This window comes from Corvus moneduloides, chromosome 7 (assembly GCF_009650955.1).
Source record: "Corvus moneduloides isolate bCorMon1 chromosome 7, bCorMon1.pri, whole genome shotgun sequence".
In the NCBI taxonomy this organism is placed as follows: domain Eukaryota; kingdom Metazoa; phylum Chordata; class Aves; order Passeriformes; family Corvidae; genus Corvus; species Corvus moneduloides.
The window spans coordinates 14675426-14700455 of NC_045482.1; the positions used below are offsets into that span (position 1 = coordinate 14675426).

Below are 25030 nucleotides of genomic sequence, written 5' to 3' on the forward strand. Positions count from 1 at the left end.
TTACAGGAAGTGTTGGCTCATGCATAATACACACCAAATTTTAACCAATATGGCTCTTGTGGTCTTAGTCAAGAAATAGTCTGCAGAATACAGCAGTCATATACATTAATTGGAGAAACATTCTTCTTTTTATGCTCAACTAACTGTAATTTAATATCTGTTGGCAGCTAGAGAAGTCTGCTAGATCCTAGAAAGTTGGCAGTACGAGGAGGTCTGTTCAATGTTGGGGATAAGTACTTAATATCATGTTGATGATTTACCTTTAGCTGTTTGTTGTCAAAATTGTGGTGGCTTTACATATATGTGGATATAAAATTAGTATTGAATTCTAGCATTGAGAGAAGACCAAGGTTGAAAGTATTTGGGATTGGGACGTCACTGTTTGCAGATGCCAAGTTTCCATAAATGGAGTAAGTTCTTGTCCTGTTGAACACTTTAAATAATAGAATTTTAAGTCTTTTTATAAACTGATAAAAATACATTGAACATCCACAACTAATTAAATGTGAAGTATGCCCATGACTGGCAAAAAATCAAACTTGCCAGGTTTGGTCAAAGCATGATTTTTCCGACTGCAGACCATATAAACCCAGGATCTTGCTTGAAACTTTAGCTATATTCTCTCTATTCTATTTTTATGCTTTTTAGCAGCAGTAGAAGCTAAATGAGCAAAATGTCTTTTAAGAAATTGGTTGTTTTAGGATAAGGCATGATAGCTTTTCAGTTCAGTGACACTAAACAGCCACAGAAGTCCTTCTTTTAATTAAAACAAGATAGGATGCCAGAGATAAATTTAAAAGCCTTTAGAATTCCAATGACAAAGAGCAGAGCATGAGGCTGGTCTTTACCTTTTCCTTCTTATGTGACTACACACGCATAAAGAAAGGGCAACACATAATAGAACAGAAAATACATGTATGCTGCACAGTATGTGGAGCAGTAGATATGGAATTCTAATGCTGACACCTCCATGATCCTACAGGAGAAAACTGAGGGACTTGGTTATTTCAAGATATTTTTATTCTAGAATAGTGTTGCTCCACTGGTCTTGAATAACCAGTTTAAACCCTTCATTAGTAAAAATTAGATCATGTAACTGTGAATTTGTCCTTAGGGAAGGCTGGAGATAGAGCTATTTATAAAAGGTTGTATTTATTTATTCATAGCTATACAAATAAACGCAAGGTTTTATTACCTACTCCATTTTCCTGCCAGGCTGCTTATTGAAAACTCTCAGAAAGGGTAGCATGCAAAAAAACCATGAAAACTTGGAAAGTCTTAGAAACCTCCATCATCTAGTTTTCCTTCTGTTTGGAAGATTATTTTCCCCCACCCATACACATCCATTTTATCTCCATATTAGAAATTTAAAAATCTGGTTGCAAAGATAATATCTTGATACAGAATTATATCTTCAAAATGAACATTATTGATACTTAAACTAAATCCTCTTCCCCTCACCCTAAATATGTTTCAAAACTTTTCCTAGACCTCATTCTCCAAGAAGAGGGTAGAAAGTGGGATCTGCAGTTACAATGACATGCAAAAACTGACCAAGTTTGTTGCAAAATTTTAATTTTTGACTGTGATTGAAGATAAATTTGGATGTAGGAAGGTCTACTTTATTAAAAAATAGATGCAATACAGTCTCTTCTTAGAATAATATGCTGCAAAAACGACAAATGAATAGCGGCAACCCTGAAAATAGGGGAAAGAACAGTTAAATGTCTCAGTTACTAGTATCTCTTCACTTCTTGCTGCCTTCTTTGAAATAAATTACTTGTCAATAACAATGTATTTACAAATTTGTAATACTTGTACTACACTGACCAGTTGTGCCAGGTCTAAATACACAGAGAGCAGGGAGGAAATTCCATCTGTCAAGTTCTCGGCAGCATTTTACTGAAATTATGAAACAGTTGTCATCTTCTGTAATTTTTCTTGTCTATGGAGAAGGTATGAAAAATATTACTCTTTAGAGTAGCAACTCTAGTAAGAAGTATGAGGAGACATTGCAATGCACAGTGTTCATGATTAAATTAAAGAAGGCACTTGCTCTCCTTCTTGCCTGATGATTATATAAAAACAAAAAAATAAAATACCTAAAAACATGTCTGCAGGGAAGGGGAACGTGGTAATGCCAAAAGAGGTTAAATATGTCCACAGAATACATTCATATTTAAAAAGACAATGATAAAAGTGACGATCTAATGACTTACCCAGATGCTTCTATTGCATAATTTAAACTTTGAAAGTCAACACCACGTTTTAATTACTTTATTATTTTTTTCTTACTTAAAAAAAAGAATAAACACAATCCCAAAACCAAACCAAGCAACTAAAGCAGCTCTCCAAAGTTCTGTTCATCCAGGCAGCACCTCCACTGCCACAATAGAGTAATCACTCAAGGGCAAGAGCAATTTAATTCAAAAAACATATCCTGCTACCAGTTCTTGATTTTATTTCTTGACCCTTGACTAGACAATAATGCAACCCCAAAGCAGAATAATCATCAGGTACAACTGTTTGTCTTTCAAATAGACAATCCGTCATTATGTTCTGCATTGCAGAGTGGTTTGAGTGCATATTCAGCCACAGGCTGAGTGCCACATTCAAAAAGCATTTGAGAAGAGACAGAAAAAAATATAAGGAACTAGTAAATGGGTAGGCAAAAGTGATGAGTGTCCACATTTCTGGTCAACTCCAGTGTTTGGCCAGGAAGACGGTAGCTGGTATATCAGAAGAGGGACATGCAGAAACACTGCCTCCACCAAAACCAAAATGTTTTCATCTCCCCACAGTTAAACAGAACTCATACAGTCATGTATGCCTGTGAACTCAAACTTGATTTCATGTGTCTTGTCCTGTCATCAATGTAACTATCCTTATATTTTCCTTGTGGTGTCTTCTATCTTCACAGCTTCAGAATACTTTGAATTGTATCTACCTTCAGTACCAGTTAGAGTTCATCCTAGTGACAAGAAAATAAACAATGGAGTTTCTCTGAAAGTACAAACAAAAATATTTTTTTCACATGATTTTGAAGTTTTCTGTAGCACTAATTTTTCAATTGGACAAATGTTTCTTAACTAGAATTCAGGGTATTTAGCAGCTGTATGTTAATACCTTCTTAAGTTTACCCGATCTTGCACTGATGAGCCTCTGTAATTTGCATTTAATACTACAGATAAAGAACAAATACTAACATTGTTTTAAAGAGCTATTCTTTACAGCAAGTCTTTTGCAAAAGGCCCCACAGTAAGTGTTCTTACCTTATTCCTAGATTTTTTTCCTTTTCCTTTGTTTTCCATTGCTTCTAATTTTTCATTCAAAAGGTCAGCAATACCTTTTGCATCTCTGCTGTCTATATATTCCCCAAGAACACTTTTCTTAAAAGAAAATAAAAAAAACAGAGCATGGGTAATATATTACACAATTTTCAGACAAAATTCAAGAGGAATGCAGGGCAGAATACAATGGGCCTGGTAGCTTCATTTATGATTCATGAATACATTTTTGTCTCTGTTTAAACAATGCTAATTTGCATTGTCCTAAGAACCTTAGCTGCTAGTTTTCAGAACTACACTAATTTTGTCCTGATCATTAAAGAAACCTGAAATAGTTAGAATTTGGTCACATTTATTGAGGTAGGTATTTAAGCTAGACAGCTATTAAAAAGTCTGCCACTTTGTAATTTATGTTTGTGAAATCCGTCCCTGTGGAGACCTAAAAAGCCTTCACTCTTTATCACAGAAAGTCTCATTGAATTTGGTGGGATTGTGTGAGGAAAGATTTCTAGAACTTCCCATTAAAAACTCAGTTAAAAAAAAGGAAAGTAAGGGAATTGGCTTAACTATCAGAAATCATTGAATACTTTCTCTTCAGCCTTAATACATTTAGAAAGATGACTATAATATTCCTGAAATTTAATAGTGTTACAAGAATAAAGGCAATTTCCTAGAACTATTTGGATACTCTTTGCATTTTTAATTTATGTTATTACTCTATGAGTAGGACATGTTGATCTAAAGAGTCCCACTGATAATTGAAATGGTTTGATAAGGTTTGTTCATGAGACAACACAACCATATATTTTTTATTATCTATCTTAAAATACATTATATAAGTCAAAATTGGTCTTTCAATATATAACAGTTATATTTCTTGTTAGCCAAAATGAAGTTGTCCACATTTCATTTAGAGAGAGACTGTCTACTTTTGGGTAGCTAGTGATGGAATTGGTAAAGGTTGAAAAACATTTTGTCACCTGAGACCCTGCAAATTAAACCCTAGTTTTGGTTAAGCCCACATTTTAATTACTATTAGAATTCTATTTAAATTTATTTACTATTTAGTTCTATTAATTTGCAATTTATTATTATTGTATCACTGTCCTACTATTTTAAGTATTACTGAAACTGATTATTTGGAGATACAGTAATATATAAATAATTCACTTTAATATGTCACAGAAGTATTCTCTTTAGTTTTAATGTGAAATGAAATACATTTACTAACAGTATCTGCTCACCAGTAACACTTTACCTTTGTTCCTTGGTAGGGGTAAAACTTAACAGTAGGATAGGCTCTGATATCAGCAGTCTGACAGGTGTGACCATATGCCTGACAGTCTACTTTTCCAGCTTTTACTTTTCCTTTAACGGCCTGAAAAGAAATGTTTATCAGAAACAAACTACACGTTTCCATGGGTGAGTAGAAGCAAAGTAGTGGGATAAGCCAGCACTGCAGCTAAAAATAAAAAAAGTGTTGCTCAAATCTTTGAAATATCTCAGAGTAGTTGCTTGCTTCCCACACTGTCAACCTTGTGTCAGGTGTCTCTACATGTTCAGAGAGCACTGGTACTTGAATTCAGGGCAAAGCACAAAAGCACACCACAGTGCCAAAGGCCACTCCACCAAAAGTTGAAATCTGTCTCAAAACAGGGTGGGTGTGTGTGTCTGTAAGTGGAAGAGACAACACCCACTGTCAAGTGGGACCTAGAAGTGTGCATCATTCCATGAGTAGGAGGCTCATGTAAGTATTGTGGTTTTTGGATAACTGCTAAGAAATGAAGCGTTGATGAGTAAGATTTTAACCACTACAAGTCTAACAAGCTGCCAATATGCTTAACAACATACCCTTGCAAGGATCTCAAATTCAGGAGCAAAATTTTGGCAAGGTCCACACCAAGGAGCATAAAAATCAATGACCCAATGATCTTTCCCATTCAGAACTTTTTCTGTGAAACTCTGAGGGGTGAGGTCTACAGACAACTGTGGTAAATACCTGTGTAAAAGAAGAGTAACAGTCATAACACATTCAAAGCTTTAAACAATATCCAAATTCCATTTAAGAAAAGGTTCTGAAAGTAAGAATATAAGTAGTCTGGAAATCCCTATTTTACACTTTGTACTATAGGACAATAACTTTAAAAAAGTGGTAAACAAAATAATACGGTCTTCAGGAGCTGGGTGGACAGCAAGGAATATACTATTTCTCCAAATTTTAAAAGCAGTAAGTTAAAAGATGTAGAAACTTGAACATCTTAAATTAAGCAATACATATACCCAAGTGTTTCTAGGTCTTGATTTACATAGTATTTAAATATTTATTTATCCTAGCAAGCAACTACAGAAGCAGCTCACAAACAAAGTTTAATGCAGTAACTTACCCCAATGCCCAGCCTCTCAGTGAATAGGCATCTCTGTGCCATCCATTGTAGCTACTATAAAAACATTAAAGAGAAAACAAAAAGGCAGTTGTGCAGTAGTTGGAGTTATTTTGGAAAAAAACCTCTATAGACAATCCACTCTGAAGCGTGGTGATAATCAAATATTAAGAATGTAAATCCATACATTTGAGGATGTATTTCTACCCTGCTTTCAAATCTGAATAAATGAAAGTTTTGTAAATATAATTCAAACCTACAGAATTAAGGACTAGAAGATCAAGAGAAGAAAGAGAAGAAGCAAATACTAAGATTCCTGTGTCAGTTCAACTTCCTGAAATGAAATGGCAAAATAAAATCACTAGTTTGAAGTAAAAAAGCTAATGGCATCCAGTACAGTAATATCCTAACAGCCTATTTTAATAGCTGTGATGAACCTCTTCTATGCAACAGAAGAGGTGTACTTGTCTTGTTTCACATCATGGAATGTTTCCCATCTGAAGCAATGTACTTACTAATATTGGTAAGCTGTGTTTGATTTTTGAGGAAAGAGTCTGATTTCAGGATAGCCTCGAACACTTTCTTGGTGACAGAAAGAATAATATTTTTGACAATCCACACTGCCTACACTGATTAATCCATTTAACATCTGAAAAAGAAAGAAGAAAACCTACCATCAAATATGTTAACCAATACTATGACATTTCAGTAATACTTCAGAATTTAAGTCTTAATAACTTAAATGGGTGAAAAAAATCTCAACAAAACAGACCAAGATTATCACGAGGCTTTCCTCTTCCCTGTAAGTGGATCACTGGTATCAGAGCCAGCCACCCAGGTGCATTCCCATCATGCACATATTTAGTATAAGCTGCCTGCACATGGCTCACAAGGCACCTACCTTACCTCAAAGGTACCCACGAGTGGGATTATTTAGTATAAGGAATGCCCTGTTACTGTGTTCTCCATCACAGCTCAGTAACTATGGCAAATGCTGGTGCAGGGCAGATGTGCTATCAGTCACAGTGGGCCTCTGTCCTGAACACTGTATTAAGGCCCAAACTCCCAGGCATGGGCAGGGAGGCTCACTGAAAGTGTCCTGTAGAGCTACTAACATTTCACAGGCATTCCAACAGAATAGCAAATCCTGGCTACACGTCCTAGTCGAGTTCTATGTGTCTCAAAGTCATGGGCTTGTTTCCAAAGCCTGATTTTATGCCCCCCACAATTTTCTGGTTCAAATTCCTGGAAACATCTCCAGGAATGGTTGTCAGTAATATCACTTTTGCAAATGAGAGAATGCTGTGATAACCTTACCTACTTGTAACCAACAGGAAAAACTGGACTACAGTATCAATGTACTGAATATTTTAAAAAGTCAAATAAAAGCTTGGTATTTGAAACAACACAAACTGTCAGGTAAGAACTGCCTGTTTTGTTGGCAGTATTAGACTCTAAATTTTCTCAGCTGACAATTCTCTTAAGCAGTTGTGCCATCTCAGCAATTTCACAGAAGACGAACAAAAGCAGAAAAGTGTTTGAATGTCATTTACCCTGGCCATTTTCTTCCATTCTGGCATTAAAGCCTGACAAGGTCCACACCATGGAGCATAGAAGTCCACCATCCAGATTTCCTCTTGTTTTCTTCTCTGAACTAATTCAGCAAATGTCTCTGGTGTTAGGGAGACCACCGATGGATTCCTAAGATCCTAAATAAAGACAGCTTATGGACACAACTTCTTATTGCACATTGTATCCCCTATCTAGGCCATCATGTACAAACAGACCACCAAATTCTGAGAATGTTCTGTGAAATTTGCTTGCTGCTCTGGTAGGGAAGACTCCACACCACTGAAAGGCAGGGAAGCATCAAAAGACATTCCTTCAACCCAAAAGTCATATGCCTAATTTGTTGAGAAAAACTATCCAAAAAGTACAGCCAGGCTCCAAAAGGGAGGTTTTCTGCCTTTTCTCAATAAAAGGAGGTAAAAGGCAAGAAATTCATCTTACCTGGCAGAAACAGGCATTATGAAACTCAGCCATGCTATTTGAAGTAGAATGCAGAAGAATACGCATTAGTGCTCTATGGGCCTCTGAATGTCAACTAAAAGACTAATCTCCACCTGTTTCTGCATGTGTGTTCTTGGAGCTGCTTTTTCTGAGCTACCTGGAGAGAACAGTCTCTTCAGAGAGTGAAAAATAGCCTGTGGCTATAGCAGTGAACCTGAATGCTGGAGCCATGTTGGGTGCCAGAACTCTAGCATCAGCAATGACCCATACCAGTAGTTTGCAGTTCTGAGAGTGAAGAAAGTTCAAGGACAGCTGAGAAATGTGGACAGCAGCAATCTAATTGACAAAAATGTGAACCCCCTCCTGTATCAAGGTGTGTATGGGAAGCATTTTCACCTTTAAAGAAGAAAGTGATGTAACATTAATTCCTTTATCCTCTCTATAAGAGAGAAATCATTACTATTATTTTGCGATTGGAAGGGATCTTTATTTGTTAATGATCTCAAAGTAATTACATGAGAGAGTGGGGAAATTAATCCATTAGTTGTCAAGTCTCTGACTGACAGTTGCTGGACCACATTTCTTGCCCAAGTTTTTTTTACCTTTTATTTTCCTTGTCTAATTAAAAAAAAATTAAAAATCTTAGAATCTTCCAACTAAAGAACATATTTGTGTATGAACTGCATAGAACAAGACTGCAACAAGCATTATCTTTTACATACCTCTATAAACTCCAAGATCTGCTCAGCAGAGTGATGTCCTTCATACTCGTGAACATCAGACTGATTGAACACAACTGTTGTTGGGTAAGCTCGAATGTTATGCTGACAAAACAGACAATAACAAATTGCACGGAATGATTAAGGCTCTTGGACTTGCCTCTTAACTGTCATTGGTATTGGTGGCTCACAGCTGCTCATCTGTTCAGTTTGTACAGTACAAGTGCTCAGAATTACATGCAGGTGAGAATCTGACACCATTACAAATCAGTCCAGAGAAGATGCCAATTGTATTCAGAGATGGCATAGTGTATTCTCAATTTAAAAACCAGCCAGTACATCTTTTGCCATGCTCTACAAATACAGGAATTAATCCATGGGCCTCCTAAGCCTTAGCTTTAAAACTATTCCCAGTCCTCAGATGGAATGTTTGTACTGTATGAATAACTATTGTTTACGACTGAACACAGACCGTTTCAGTCATTTGAATTCCTCAGTGGGTAAACACATCTAAATAAAACTGGAAAAAGCTTGTCCTTTTTTGCTCATTTTCCATGCATTTTCAGACATTAACCCCACCCCCCAGAATTATTAAATTCAGAAACTTCTAAAGTCTTCCAGTAACACTATGGAATTAGAATAAAATCTGACCTGATTTTGCATTAATACCTTATCTGTAGTGGTTATACAGTTTGCTCCTTTGAAAAAAATTATGATACAAGTGCCTGTTCAATTTACTGCCCTTTAAGAAAGTAACATTGAAGGACAAGCATTGTCTGCCCATATCCTCCTACCCTCAACTCAAAGAAAATAATATTATTTGAAAGGATTATATTTGTATTTCTTTATTTTTAGTTCCTGCAGCTTACCATGTTGCAAAGGCCTTCATGGACAGTACAGTCTAGTGTTCCAAATTTAAGCTGACCATAAAGATGTTTAGATGCTTTTCTCAGCTCTGGTAACAAAGCTCGACAAGGAGGACACCACTAGAAAACAAAATGCAAGTAAGTGCCATTGCTTTTCCCACAGGTAGCTGTCGGGAGAATTAATAATCTCATTAATAATCTGATGCTTTGACAACAGAGTCCACTAAATACAAAACCCAGTCGAGGAACTAGAGCTGCCAGGGAATAAGGAATTAGAACAGCCTCTCATGATGCCTTTCAAGATATGCCTTGTTACATAGCTACAGAACAGATTTTAGAAGAAGGGAAATGTAGATATTAAATATTTACCGGCGCAAAGAAATCCACAAGCCATGGTTCCTTATCTTTGTCAGGAAAATTCTGAGGTCCCAGTGTGATGACATGGGAGTTCACACTTTCTTTGGCAAATGCAACAATGTCATATAAGATCTTCTTTCCTTCAAAGAACAACGTAGAAAGGAAATTTTATTTTTATCTATGAGAGGTGTCATTAAAAAACTGTGAAAGAAACAAGAGTCTTTCAGATCCCTTGTCTAATCTTTAAACACAGCCTGCTTAAATAAATTTAGCAGGGACTGACTTGCTTTTTCTCAGGAGGACAATGTTAAACTGTCCAAACCTACATAGGCAGGACATACTGTAGTTGATAGTTGATATGTGGCTAAATATTAAACTGGACAGTTACCCAATATTAGCCAAACAAATGCTTTATCCAAGACAAAACATATTTTTGTCAAACAAAATGATGGAATTTTTTGTGACAGGATTGTTGGTCATTTTACCATCTTACTTGTGTTGGAACTAAGAAGTACAATTCTAGATACACCTGACTTGGCAAAGGGATTGACAAGGTTAAAACTTCAAGCAAAATAAATCATATTGATAAATGACAGCTATTTAGGTGTAACTGAAATTCCTGCTCACACAGCTCCAATGGGCAAAGATCCTGTCTCTTCATACCCTTTGTATACATATTTGTCAGCAGGAACGAGAGTTTATCTGAGAATAAGAACTTCTGTTAATCAAATCTGAAGTCACTGCACAATGACTTACCAAGATTTATTACTCTTCTTAGATCTTAAACTGCTGAAGCCCTTCAACATAACATATAAAAAAGCCTGATTCTTTGAGGATTATTTTCTCATAAAGACTGGAGTGAGATGGCTGTTGGTAAATGTTCTGCATACCATCTATTTTCTAAATAGTAAACTAAACCAACCATTCAGAAAAAACCCCTGTACGCACTGTAGTCCAATGTACTTCTCTTCCACTGTAATCCACACCATTATAAAAATGCTGTATGGATATGACCTCTTCTTGCCTTCTCTGCAGCAATATAAATTGCAGAAAGTATATAAGGCTTTTCCTGGCACCAACCATTAGATGTATGGGATCATCTCTACCCCTTAGATAAGCCTAATCTTTTCTAAACAGTGAAAAACTTCTCTTTTCCTGTTTATTACAGTATGGAGGTTCTGACTTAATCCTAGCAGGCTGTTTCTAATACCTCAGAGGCTGAAAAATGAGAACTTCATCTTGCATAACTGCCTTGTGCTATATTCTGGATGAAGCTACACCTGTTCCTGCAAGCTACAGTTTGGCTTCAGGCTCCCTTCTTCTTCAACCAGCATTTTTGAATCCTTTCAGCAGTAAACAGTAACATAGTTCCAGCCTTTCCTGAAAGGAAACTGCAATATTGGAAATGAAAGTAAGTGGTAAAAGTCTCGATATATGTTTTTTTTCTTGGACAGAAGTTATCAAAGCTTGGAATTAGTTTTAGCAGTGATACATGAAACCAAATCCAGGTTTGTCAGACTGGCTGCACTGTGTAACCAGCATGTTAAGCCTCACTGAAGGGCGTGTCTTACAGCATTCTTTGGTCATCCTATCCAAAGCAGAAGCTGTCCTGATCAGATTCAGAGATTTCATTTGTATGTAATTATGTAAATGATGTTGAAACAGATTGCAAAGACAAAATACATCCCTCAGTATCTGATGACTGCTTACCCAGGAAAAATAGAAAAAAGAAAACCAAAGGAAATTATAAATGGTTTGTGCAAGGCTACATTACAGCCAGAAGAAAGATACCAAATATTAAAGCTACAAAACTGTTCTTTGGGAAAACAAATGCAGTTTGCCAAAGATATTGTCATCTCAAAGGGATTAGGTCATGATTTAAACTTGCCAAAGCTTCCCTTACCATGATGGATCTCGTAATCTCCAGTTCCTTTGCCTTTGAAGACTGCTAAACAAGGCTGATAAACATATAGTTTATTGCAGATGGTTGGTGAGGAAAGACAGTCGAACTTCCCAACCTATATTCAACAGACAATGCCATTTTAATTAAAGCAGCCTAATTTATATCAATTGACATATTTTGAAAGGCAGTAAGAATTAGAAAATAAAGGTAAAAATATGGAAAACTAATAGCCTTTTTTATAAAAAACAGAGATCTTAAGACAAACTGACATTCAAGAAAACTACTAGCACAACTATATGAGGTTGCTTGCTAATTTTTAATTTAAAGGCCAAAATGGGGAATAAAAAAAGAATTCTTTTCCTCTCTTCTTCTGCCCCCCATCAAATATAAAAGCAAGGAATCAATGTGGAAGGAATCAATCAATCACCTAAAATAAATGTGACCTTAAAATTCTTTGAGTCAAAGCAACAATTTTTAAAAAATAAATACTTTATAGAATAATAGAATCCATAGGCCTTTACTACAAAGTTTGAACTAGATTTCTTTTTAATAAGAAAATATTCAACATGATCACAGGGTTTTTTTAATAATTAAAATATAGTTCCACATATATATGTTTGATGTTGGAATGTTAACTTGTAATTGTTAACTGAATGGGATCTGCAGGAACATTTCCAATGAGAGAGCAGATTTAAAAGATAATCCCTCTCTACTTTTAAATAATTCAAAACGTACAGGAAACTGAAGTGATTGCTTTAAATAAAAAACTTTACTTCAGAGAGATACTATATGACACTGTATCTCTTTCAGTACCAGAGGTGGCACGTGGTGGTAACAGCTAATAACAATGAAAACCATGACTTGTTTGGAATGTAAATGGCATTTAAACACAAGATGAGTGAGCACTCTTACCTGAATATGCTCATCTTTAAGTAAAAACTTCAGTTTCTTAAATTCCTGCACATTTGATTTATCGCCCTCCCCAAACTGGAAGAAAAGCAGCCACCGGTGGTGAGCCAGACGGTCCTTTAACCACAGGAAGAAACAACAAACAACAAACCCACAAAAAGTTAATCCCAACTATACTAACATGTAAAATTCTTTTGTGTTCTATAAACGCAAATATCCAGTTATTCATCTCCAAGAGACCTCCATTCAACAAATTCTTTCATTTAGTCCTTCTACTAAACTTCCTTTTACTGCATCATAATCAAGGAAGTGGAAAAAAATCAGAGAGCAAGCTGGCTACAAGCTGCATTCTAATATTTGATGTTTCTATGTGCATTTCCTGTTGTAAATTATGTTGCTACATGCAACTACAAGTGGGGAAAGAGGCTTCCTTTTTTTTCGTCCACGACATAAGTTACTTTTAAGACTCTCAATTGCAGTTCATACATAACTTATCATGGATTAACAAATATTTTCTTTTTCTTTCTTACATTACTGAACAAAATACATTTAAACTAAAATTCTCTACAACGTACTTGATTCCAAAAATAACTAGAAAGCTACAGTTGCAGAGTGAGTTGCAATGGCAATTTCTGTGACTTTCTATATTCCTATGATATCTCCTCCCCTTACTTTTGTTATTTTACTAAACAACTTCATTTACAGAAGTAAATGTAGACAAACAATGTCACATAATTTTGGGTACACATAAAAAGAAGTAATATTCAGTTAAATACTAGGCTGTTGTGTCAACAGGATTTGAAAAACGTAGAAAATAACAACAAAAATTTATTATTTGAAAAAATCTTAGGATATTTTTTAAAAATTACCTCTAATGATGCTGCAGAGATGATTTCAAAGTCTGGTAGATGCTGCATTACTTCCTGATATATTTCTCTGGCATCCAAAGAGTTAAGAAACTAGGATGGAAAGTTAACTGTCTTTATTACAAGGAATTACAAACATCAACCTGATTAGTACTGAAAGTGTCAGGGAAATTATTCTGATCTGTTCCCTTCAATCAAATGGAGAATACAGTTAATAATATTTTATTTGATCAACCTTTTCATACATGTAATTTCACACACATCACTTTCAGAATACTGTTTTTTACCTCACTTGCCTACAATATTAAACTCAAGAAATCCTATTTTGTCAAGACAAGGACCAAAGCCAACAATCAAATTTACAAGATTTCCAATCTAGTTCTACAGCCTTCCTTAATGGCACTGTAGAGATATTTAGGTTTCCTTAACTTGTAAAATTTTGGAAGTAATATGAATCAGCAGCTGAGTTGGTAAGTTAAAAGGTTCAAAGTACGTAGGTTGCAATTTAATTTCCTCCTTTTAAAAATATAGGTAACAGTAGTGACAATAAAGGAACAAGTCGTGCTTCAAACTGAAATGTCTCCCATCAATTAGGGAAGTTAAAACTACCATACAAATGTGGGTTGCAATATTAGAATAGAATTGAACAGTAAAATTTGTACTGACAGACACCATCAGGAGTACTTTTATCCCACATGTCAGGGTAGCATTTCTCAAACTTGTGATACCTGGGGCATACTATTTCTGGAACAAAAACGTAGGGACACATCAAAGATCATAGAATCATTTAGGCTGGAAAAGACCTTTAAGATAATTGAGCCCAAGCCTTAACCAACTGCCAAGTTCACTACTTTAAACCATGTCCCTAAGTGCAACGTCTACACACATCTTTTAAATACCCCATGGGATACTGACTCAACCACATCCCTGGGCAGTTCCAATGCCTCACAACTGTTTTGCTGAAGAACTGCTAATATTCAATCTAAACCTCCCTTGCTTGACAGCATTTCCTCTTGTCTTATCAGTTTTTACCTGGGAGAAGAGACTCCCAAGCTGGCCCAGGACAGCTGAGCAGCAGCATTAGAATCAGCTCTTGGGCCAGTCACAGAGCACTTCCTAGCCCCGGACTCCCAGAGCTGCTCAGGGAGGCTCCCAGGGAGGTGGCCAGGCAGAGTTACAGGCTGCTGCTGTTCTCTCTCCCAGCAAACTGGAACCACCTCCAGGATCACTGCCTGAGCAGACAGAGGGATAGAAACTCACAGCAGAGCATACAAGCTTAGAAGAAAAAAGAAAAAGCATCTTCAGTTGTGTATCATCAGTCTGGGAATGATTTATACATTCCTTTAGCATGGTTATCACTTTGTTTTATCTAAATAGATAACGAAAAACAAGTCATACCAAAACACCTCCTTTCTCTTTGTTATTTATGGTGGCTCCAGGTGGAAAGTATGCAGTAGTACTAGATGAGACATCTAAATTATCACAAAGCTCACCCTGGGTGCCACAGTCCATCCAGCCCACATTAACAAGACCTTCCTGTAATCAGGAAAAAAATAACAAAAAACAAATCCAAAGAAAAGTATTTTTTAATTTCAGCTTCAGAAATGCTTTTAAAAATCCCAACACAGGCAATTATATATAACACTTAGAAAATGAAAGGAAACAACACTGTAATTTATTAGTTTATATTCATTCTTATTTTATAAAATTCTTTAAAAAAAATAATGTTATTTCAAAAGCTACTCAGTCAATGTATTTAAGTCTTCTAAAAGTTAATGGGTGAAATCCTGGTTCTACTAAACTCAGTGAGAGTTTTAGTTACAATTTGATGCTTTCACTTCTGTTATTTTGTTTTAACTATAACAAGTAATGCTTTCAAAGTGAAACGCTGCTTACCAACATGCCAGCTAGCTTAAGGCGGGTTTGGTAACTCAAGCAATCTGCAAAACACAAGTTATTTATTTACAAACAAAAAACTTCACCTTATTAATGGACTAAATCTACTCTTGCTTAGAATTGCCCCTTTCCTCCCAAAAACCGTGACAATTTCTAATGGCATGCTTCCTGGCTGTTCATCCAGTATTCCAGTGACCTGGAGTTGTCACAGCACTTAATGACCGTCTACTCTAAGTTAAAAAACCCTCACAAATAACATTCTCTTGCTTCATCAAGACAGAATCCTCATTTTAAAAATTTAACTATTTTTACTGTACTAAGACTGATCTTTAAAATTTGTTAATCAATGTTTAAAAAAATTAATCCAAGTATCTACATAGAGTCTTGGAATGATATTTCAATGGAAATATCCATTTCCTGTGATAAAAATAATAATTCACTACAATAAATACATCATATGCTTTAATTATCCATCCAGACTTTGAACAGTTGCCTTTGGATGCAGATTTTTTTTTTTAAATTAAATGCATCAACCTCTCTTCAACTGAAACAAGTTGAAAACTTATTAACAAAAGGGCTGCAACTTGAAATCAAGCTGTTTACAAATATAAATCCAAGACTGCAGCTCTGATTATTCCGTTCTCAGAACAAAGGTCTCTTTATAAGGCTGAGAAATCTTTATTTGTTAAAGGTGTAATGCATTTACTTAGCTCTACCAGCTAACCAAGGTAACTTTCTCATACACTGTATCCAGTACTGATCCCATGAAAGCCAGGGACAAACAGCTACAAAAACCTATTCTGACATGAAACCAGTGGTTAAGACCCAATTACTGTGTGCAAACCTAACTTAAGAGAAACTACTCAGCTAAATTTTAATATTGGTGGTTTAAGGGGGAGATACAGCCTTTCTTCTACTCAGCTATCATGAGAAGCTGGCATGTACCTAAGCAGTATCTGTCACCTGAGCTGGAAACTGAAGGTAGAAGCCTTTTCTGCCACTTCCCCTCCTGATGGGTTACACTTGAGTGCTGCTTTAATGACTCACAGGACATTACAGAAGCACAATAACATAACTTTTCCATTAATGTCCCTTTTGTCAAACTGCCTTTAACACAGAGCTTAAATGACCTACAGGCCAAATACTGTGGTCACCTAAGATGTTTTAACATTTTTTAGTAGCAGAAGGGATTGTGCTACTATCAACAGAAGTCTTTTTTTTCTCACCTTATTTGGAAAGTATTTAATATACCTACCCCCACGTTCAGCACAGAAGGTGATCAGCCAACCAACACCAGAAGCAAATGAAGTTTCAATAGCATTTACAAAATTTCCTAAGAGTGAAACAATTTGCATCAGTTTGTGACTAGTTAAGTGTGACCATGAAACTAGTTTTATATTTGTACTAGCAAATTACATAAACTATTTTTATTCTCAAAAAGAAGACTTAGCAACAGTTGACAGATTCAGTCACATGCATAGTTTCTGCCATATTTTATATAGTAAAAACAATTTCAACAACAGCCCACCAGGCAAAACATGAACATTACCTGCCCATAGCTCAGTGACTGTGCTTGTAACATACTGCATGGCAAAGTTCTTTAAGCTCTCTTTTGACCTGTCTCCATAATATTTCACTGGTTGCTATAGAAGACAACAAATAAAGTTTATAAAATTAAGAAAAAAAAAAGGCAAAAAACCTCATCCCAAAACCTACTGTGTTCTTCTAACAGTGCTTACATAACTGCAGGACCAACCCCCACTACCACCCTAACTGTTCTCTCCCTCCCCTATTGGAATGTTTGAAACTTAATTTAAATTCCATAATGTGATTTCTTTCCAAATACTGCAACACAAGGATAATTTAGTCTTAGAAACACCAACTCCCAGTGATTGTATTTTTCTATTTAAATAAAAATTGCTTACATCACTCCATTTAGCATCCAACCCCTCAAAACTTATCATTGTCAAAATGTACCCATCTATTCAAGTGCACTTTGTACACCACCCCAGCACCACGACTTAACAAGCAGCTATAAAGAGTGATGTACATCATGGAGGTAGCATGGAGGAAATCTTGTAGAAGGAATTTCCAGGTTTCTTTAGGCATATGATCATATTCTTTAGACTCAAAACCACAGACTATGCTTTGTACTTGAAAAGTCCATTACAACGCTATAAGAGAAACTGTTCAAGGAGACTAGTTGCTTTGCTACAGCACCTCTGCTGACAGTATCTTCCTGAATCAGCAGTGATATGTTGCACAGAAAAATGATTCAGAAAAACCACTGTAAAAATATATTAGCATTTACTTTGAATTGTATATATATAACATTAATTGTATCTATCCAGAAATATTTATTTTTTAAGTTAACTTTGTAAATTAATTTGACCAAGGTAAAGAAGAAGTTATATTTATTAAAGGATGTAACATACTAAACCAGAAGATCTTTATATAAATCTCTATGATTGAACAAGCATTAAAGAAGTACTTCTCCAGAATTCATTCTAAAAACACCTGAAGTCTTATCACTCACCATTCCAGTTTTGAAAACATACAGACTGGGGTAACTGTTAATCCCTTTAATTCGACAAAGCATTCTGTTATCTCCACAGTTCACAGCTCCAATGCGTATTACTCCATCCAGCTCCTTAGCAAATTCTCTCCACTAAAAAAAAAAAATATCAAAAAAGAGGCTATTTTCCTATAAAGATATAATGAAAAATGAGCACATGTTTTATTTCTGGCATTTTGAATTGTTGTCTTTGATTTCAGCTTCAGTGTAAAAATCCACTTCATTAAGTTTTATGCTATTAAAACCAATGAATTTTCAGAGTTAATTTACTTGTTGTACGTACCGTAGGTGCTAAATCATGGCAGTGGGAGCATCGAGGAGAATAAAAATTCACAAACCACAGTTCTCCTGAGTTTACAGCAGCATCTAGATGGAGAGAAGAAAATTATAATTAAATAATGCACATCTGCAATGTAATTATAGAATGTACATTTTTGCTATATTGTATTCCCCAAAAGCTGTATTAAGTATTTAATGTCAGGCACAGTAACAGTAGCGCGGATGAGATAAAGATTGTATCTCACTTGCACATATTCACTGTTGCAGGCAGGTGCACAAAAAACATATTTCAGAAGCTATCAGCACCCTGACTTTCAGCATCTGTTCTATTAATTAAGAAAAAATGTACTGTCTGCAGATTATTCTAGCTGAAATGTGTGATAGTGTAAGTCTGGTTACAAAATACAATTTCTAAAAGATTTTTACCCACTAGAATTTTCCATTTCCTTATATTACTTTGTGTACTTAGTGGATGCCACAGGGCAATCTTTTTATGAAGAATTCATGTCTAATACAATTTAAAAATCCAAGTTAATATCATTACTAGAGAAGTCAAGGGAAACATTAAAAAATAATCTTGCTTTTGAAAGAAAACAACAGCAACAAAACATACATGAAGAGCAGTTATCAGCTTGAATTGCTTGGCTTTTAGCCTGTCCACTTTTGGACATAATTCTTATAGTGGATTCTGTAACTAATATTTGCCCATACGAAAACTTCTTCACAAAAAAGACAACTAAGGAACATGTAGACCCTGCAAATAGATTAACCAAAGCAAGACTGTGTTCTCAGGGCGAGCGCTGTGAGGGTCTGCTATTAGAACAGTTTACAAAATTAATTCAGTATGTAGGTCCAATCTTGTACACAGGAAATTGAATTCAAAATGCAGATAAAAAAAATCCAGTATTTTTTCTCTCTAGTCTCTCTTAGGAATACACAACTTAGCTATAATTTTAAAAGAAAAAATCTGGATGATATTGTCATTAAAACTTATCTTTCCAGACCTTAGCTGTGTTTTTTGTCTCTGGTATCACCTTCTGGTTTTGAACCTCACACAATTGACTGGATTTCACAGAAAAAAATATATTAGAAATGTTCTATCAAGTGCGTTTTTATACAAGAGAAACAGCAGTGATAAATTAGGAGAAAAAAAGTTTAAATTAAAATAATTTCCTTTTACAGATTTCACGAAATAACTTTTAAACTTAATGTAAACTGTTTACTGATATTTATTTATTTGCTAACTAGTGTTTAACACGAAGCATTAAGGGGTATTTTGTTTTGTTGTCGTTTTCTCATCTGAAGATGATTTTCCAACACGTGTTTGTAGAGATGGGTAAGAAAAGCCTACAGAGACACAGCTCAGCATGTAAAAATTGCACTTTGGGTTGCCATGTTGTCAGTCATTTATTTTAAAAACTTACCAAATTCTCCTCTATCCAATGTTATAATTTCGGGATCATCGTCATAAATACCTATTAAAGATACAACAATTGCTTTTTATTTTTCCATCTTTAAAACGAAAAAACAAATTATCATCTTATGCACAAGGAAAGACAGTAGATTTAAGTTGAAATACTAAGCTGGCAAAGAGGTTGTACAAAAACGCTGTCCTTGTTTAATAATGTGGAACCTGAGTTTAACCTCTTGCTAGTTCACTCTCATGCTACAAAAGCTGCTATCTGAACAGTTCTTTTGTTTATTTAGTAGCCAACCAAGGAGAGAGCAGAGAATTAGAACTATGGCTGTTATGGCAAGAGCATTAGAAATAACATCATCCAGTTGCCAGATTAAAATTCAAGAAGCCTCAGCTCTCAGTGAGAGATTTATGTAATGTCCAGAAGCTTCCACACTTTCTCTCAGCCTCTGGTTATCTAAACATTTAGGTCACAAAGGTGTTTCCAGCCACAAACTTTTGCACTATCAGATGTATGAATGTAGTGGAATGAAGCAGACAGAATAAAGGTAAGGAAGACAAAGCTAACCAGCCCTACCTAGGATATCACTACAAAACAGTTTACTACTTCAACTACACAAGAAAGGCAGTGGAGAGTTACCAAAAATACTATTAAAGAGCATTATATTATGCTACTACAGTTGCAGATCTTTTACAGTACCTAACATGGTGAGATGTCATTGCACCTGAAGTATACAAGGATTAAATGCAAATAAATAATGAGAGGAATTAATTTCTACAGGTGACAAGGTACTTTTTATATTACTATCCACTTAAATCTCATGTAATATAATACATACACTCACCTATACATATGAATATATATAAATCTGTATTTTTATATACACACACACATAAAACATAAAAATAGATGCTCTCCAAATGACTGATTAATAGACATTTAAGGATACTGTTTCTCAAGCAAACAGTGAAGCTTCAGGCAAATAATTTATCTGAAGAAGTTTTAGGGCAATTTCTGTATTTTCCTGATAGTTGCACCACTGGTTTATACAATTTCAATCTGCACAGACACGAATTTCTTAGAAATTGGGGCATATTAAATCAAACAACACCAGCAAAAAATTGTTGCCAAAGTGGAGGTTCCTTTCAGCTCTTTCTTTCATCCCAATCAAACCACGTTTCTCAGTTCTCTGTTTTAGTTTACTCCTGTTACACCAGCTCTGAGAACCATTTATTGCAGCCTTTCCCTAGAACTACCTAAGATCTGTTGAGACAAACCTTAAATAACTTGTCTCAAGATCATTTTAGGTATGATTCTGTTACTTTTTTCAGTTTCTACTACCTCTTTACTGATCTCTAATTGCATAACTGCATATCAAATAGGCTTGACAGTGCAAAAATTTCCTCTCAAAATCCCCCTGAAGAATACAAAACAAAAAAGGTCTTCCTCCATTAATAAGTTAAAAAGAATCCTGATGAAATATTAACACTGACATTTAAGTGAAAAAAAAGCTTTGCACTTTAAAAAAAATAAACAAGAAGTTAGATGACCTATAAAAAAGCAAGCAGCCGGAACAAAAGGCTAGGTAAATAGATTGCACCTTTGGGTAGCCATACAGGGTAAATAAAACACTGGGCCAGCAGAGAGAAAGTGACAGCTACAGAGCAGCCAGAATCTGGAGAGGGTACATCAGAAACACGCGAAAAGCTCTGATACAGATCTGAATACTGCATTTCCTTGTGACTGTTTTAAGCGAATCACAAACGTACGTCATAACTTACCAAAATCATAGCGATAAAAGTGCCAGCTTTCATAACGACCTCCTTGCTGCTGATCTTCGAGACCCTTCTCTCCATATTTATCATACTTCTTCCGGAGATCTTCATCTTTAAGTACTTCGTATGCTCTATTTATTTTCAAAAAATTGTCATGTGCATTTGGATCATTCTATGTAAGGAAAACGATAATTAGTAATTAATTAATAAATCATATTGTGCATATAATGCTGAGAAAATGATCTTTGGAAATATTTTTATATCCCTGCTATGGATGGTAGTTGTGATGGAAGCAGACATTGCACACTGATCTCAAAACAAACTGCAGTAAAGTTTTCCTTCCCTGAAGTCAGATGTGCCCTCTTATTTCTTCATCCTCACTAAAGTCCCAACAGAAATACAAAGTGAACTGGTAGGAGGCTGTAACATTCTCCAGTGATCCCTCTTCTTTCAACTCTCTCTTTTCAGTGGAATTATAAAAAATACTCAAGAATGAAGACGCACCATTTCCTCTATAATCTTTTCCACTACCCTAGAATCCCTACTCAACCAGTTCAAAATCTGTTATAAAGACAGATTCATGCCTTCTGGTCTTACAGTGTAGACAGATGCCCCTTCCTTTTATTTAAAAAGCATTCTTGTTTTAGGTAGCTTGGGAATTAGAATGGTGAAAAACCTGCAGACATATTTTGAACCCCAGTTTGGGATCTGCATTGGTGCAGTGTAACAGTGGTGTGCAAAACGTGCCACACAGTCCTGCTCTTTTAACTTCTGCTTACACATTTCATTCAAAACCCACTTTTTCTTAAAGATTTTTTATTTTTTTTTTTTACCTAGATGCACAGGAATTAATTACCATTATGAAATTTGTCTAATGGGGTCATCTTCTATATAAAATCTCTAAGGTTGAAAATAACCTGTTGAAAAATATCTGCATGCTTGGAAACTACAGAATCCGAGCCAAATTGCCATTGTTTTGAAAGTATCAACGCAAGGAAAACAAAACTTTCCTTTAGTAGCTACGAGTTGGCATTCCTAACTTTACTGACATTTGGCTTTCTCTCTGAGCTGTCAGAGGCTCCAACATACTCAGTGAATGCAGGCCCTGAGCTCATATGGAATACTGCTGTCTTCTGGGACTCCATGCAGTTGTACATACAAAGATCTAAGCACTTTTATTTCCTGTGAATTTCTGCTTATTTCAATTCATTTCAGGGAAAAATTGATCATGTTTAAAAGTTATTTTTTTGTATTTCAGAAATATGGCAGCACAGACACAGCCATTCCCAATCTTTTCTCTCCAGTTAGTCCAGAGCTCTTTATAAGCTTCACCTTATACCTTGGCAAGTTTGATACTTGGAGACTGATATCTCAGAACAGGCTGCTCTTATTTGATGTTTAGAGGAGACTTCATGGTAGGGAAACAGCAAGTTAAATGGACGCTAAATGGAAAGAGGAAAACTCATCAGCTTATCAACACGGTATGGTACACGCCTAAGTTTTCCTCTAGTTACAAAAAGATAAGTGAGACTTAAAAAATCTTTACTCTTTTTACAGCAGCAATTTAATGCAGCCCAAATTCAACACAACCATGTATGATCACTCTTATCACTTTTTGTAAATTTTCTCTGCAGAAAATCTGAGTTGAACTATATTATCAGGTGGTTACTTCACAATAACAGAGAAACATTTGTGATAAATTGAAACTGCTTTTTGTTTAAACACTAAGATCCACTAAGTCAACAACTTTGACTTGTTAAAAAGGTAACTTACCTGATTTTTATCAGGGTGCAACTTTAATGCCAGCTTTTTGAATGCTTGTCGTATTTCTCTACTACTTGCTTCTTTGGATACTCCGAGTAAACTATAGTAGTCCTGATCAGTGCACACAAGAACTATTACACATACTAAAACTAGCAATAAATGCCTTTTGAAATACCTAATACAATCTCCTTTGGATGCTAAAAACTCCATTATGAAGCTTTTGAAAGTTTCACAGGTTCTGATGCAAACAGGCTGTGAGAAGAGTCTCCAGTAAATGCGCCAACATTCAGAGATACAGCTGTATTTATGACAGAGCCCTTCAAAATGCCTGTTGTTCTACTTCATGTCACGAGTCTTGCTAAAGACACCCTGTAAGATGACAGAGGAAAAAACAATTAAATACTACTTATTCAATACACATAGGTTAGTAACAAACCCCACCGCCAGCTTGTGCGGACCGCACGTGTACATTTAAGTTTCTGGATGGCTAATTACCTTCTTTCTAACGACCACACAAGTGGTAGACCATCTCTTAATTGTGACTGCACTAATCATACACAGCCTCACGGAATGACACTAAAAGCCCCGCACCGGTATCGCATTAAAAAAGGCGGGTTTAGGAGGGCTCCTTCTAACTTACCTTCAGTAGGGGGTCATTCCTCCGAAAGCGCCGGGGGGCTTTGAGCCGGCTGCTTCCCCGGGGCGGGGGCTGCCCGCCAAGGAGGCGGCGGACGCCCCTCGCAGACAAAGCCGGGCAGACGAGCAGCGCGCCGGGAGCCGCTGCCGCCGGGAGGGCGCAGGTAGGAGCCCCGAGGGCTGGGGGCCGGGCTGCGGCGGGAGGGCGCGGGGCCGCGGGGAGGCACAGCCGCCGGGGGCGGGGCGGTCGCCGCGCTCTGCCCTCCCCGCAGCGCGGAGCGGGGCCGGGCCCCGGGGAGCGGCGCTGGCGGGGCTGCGGAGCCGGCGGTGCGAGCGGGCCGGGCGCGGAGCAGGCTGGGACGGCAGCGCCTTTCCCCCGGCGCCGGCGGAAGGGCGGCGGGATCCGGGATCCGGCTCTGGGCCGGAGGCGGGCGGGGCCGCTCCGGGGCTGACGTGGCCGCCGCGCCCGCCTCGGGCGGGGGGCTCGGCGCCTCCCGACCGCTTCCTGCCGGGGCACCACGGATCCGCCCCCGGCCCGCCCCTTTCTCTGCCGAGCCCGCCTTCGGCTGCCGCCGCCCGCTGCTGGCACCGCGTCCCTAGGGAGCCCTGGCGGGTCGAGGGGGTCACGAATGGAGAGATGCCGGTGGTAGAGTTGAGCAGGAGGCGGAGAGCTCGCCAGAGGCTCTCGTCCAGTCCGCGCCCTAAGCGCAGGCCCCGCCCGAAGGTGCCGCACGAGTTTCTGGGGATCTGAAGCCAGCGAAGGGGCCCATTTCTAAAGGCCCGTTCCCCTCGGGCAGCTGCCTCCGCCGCGGCCGGCGGTGGGGAGGGGATGAGGTTCAGGAGTCCCCGCAAGCAGCCCCTTTCCTCCCCTGATGAAATGTGCCCAAACACGCGGGCCCGGGGCACCGCCAGAGTCTTCCCGGTGAGGGCGGCGCTCGCCGCCGGGCCCGGGCGCCAGGGCCGAGGACACGCCGAGCATCTGGGGCGCTGGGTGCTCCTGCTCTCTGAGGTCAGGCTGAGAGCCCAGCCCAGACGAGGGTTCTGAATGGATTGGGCAGTGATAGGGTGTTTTGGGGTTGTGGAGGACTTATTTCAAAAGTTCCCATCGGGTTAAGAACTATTAAGCTCTTAATAACCAGTTGTTACTGTTAGTGGAGAAAAACTATACATTGTTTTATGAGCAGGACCTGTAAAGCAGGTTAGCAAACACATATACATTGCAAGAAGTCTTTGTAAGTATCTTCTGTTTCAGAGACAATTCGGGATTGTTGTAATGCCTATAACCCAGGATTTCTTACAGTTTGCCTCTCTGTACATTTGCTTTGTTTGAAATTTTGTCAAAAAAAATCTTTCGGTTCACCCTCTTGATCTCATTTATGTAGATGGAAC

General features: G+C 37.3%; 1 protein-coding gene across 3 annotated transcripts; it reads right to left on the reverse strand.

Annotated features, from left to right (window-relative positions):
• Window positions 1–1133: 1133 nt before the first annotated feature.
• DNAJC10 (DnaJ heat shock protein family (Hsp40) member C10) lies at window positions 1134–23855 on the reverse strand. 3 transcript variants are annotated; one of them, XR_004241261.1, is made up of 24 exons: window positions 23646–23854; window positions 23015–23374; window positions 21248–21413; window positions 19473–19523; window positions 18053–18135; window positions 17731–17862; window positions 16744–16837; window positions 16450–16527; window positions 15195–15238; window positions 14697–14834; window positions 13302–13391; window positions 12436–12549; window positions 11524–11638; window positions 9633–9760; window positions 9267–9383; window positions 8401–8502; window positions 7222–7377; window positions 6184–6317; window positions 5672–5725; window positions 5139–5286; window positions 4546–4665; window positions 3273–3389; window positions 1831–2971; window positions 1134–1698 (listed from the first exon to the last, which is right to left on the reverse strand). XR_004241261.1 is itself a non-coding variant. In XM_032114567.1 (23 exons), the coding sequence occupies exons 2-23, from the start codon at window positions 23213–23215 to the stop codon at window positions 2960–2962; spliced, it is 2394 nt and encodes a 797-aa protein (XP_031970458.1). In that variant the 5' UTR covers window positions 23216–23374; window positions 23646–23854; the 3' UTR covers window positions 1134–2959. The 3 variants fall into 3 exon arrangements, 2 of the variants coding, with proteins under 2 accessions (XP_031970458.1, XP_031970457.1); XM_032114567.1 differs by having other exon boundaries at window positions 1134–2971; XM_032114566.1 differs by lacking the exons at window positions 1134–1698; window positions 1831–2971 and having other exon boundaries at window positions 2986–3389; window positions 23646–23855.
• Between the last annotated feature and the right edge of the window lie 1175 nt (window positions 23856–25030).

Bases quoted from the DNA above. Each gene is read 5' to 3' on its own strand.
- DNAJC10 (XM_032114566.1), bottom strand. From the start codon at position 23,215: ATGGAGTTTTTAGCATCCAAAGGAGATTGTATTAGGTATTTCAAAAGG. The intron at 15,239-16,449 runs GTAGGTATATTA...TGTGTTTTGCAG, and splicing joins CTTCTGTGCTGAACGTGGGG to ATTGCTTGAGTTACCAAACC. The intron at 13,392-14,696 runs GTATGACTTGTT...TTTCCATCCTAG, and splicing joins AAGAGAAAGGAGGTGTTTTG to TTTCTTAACTCTTTGGATGC.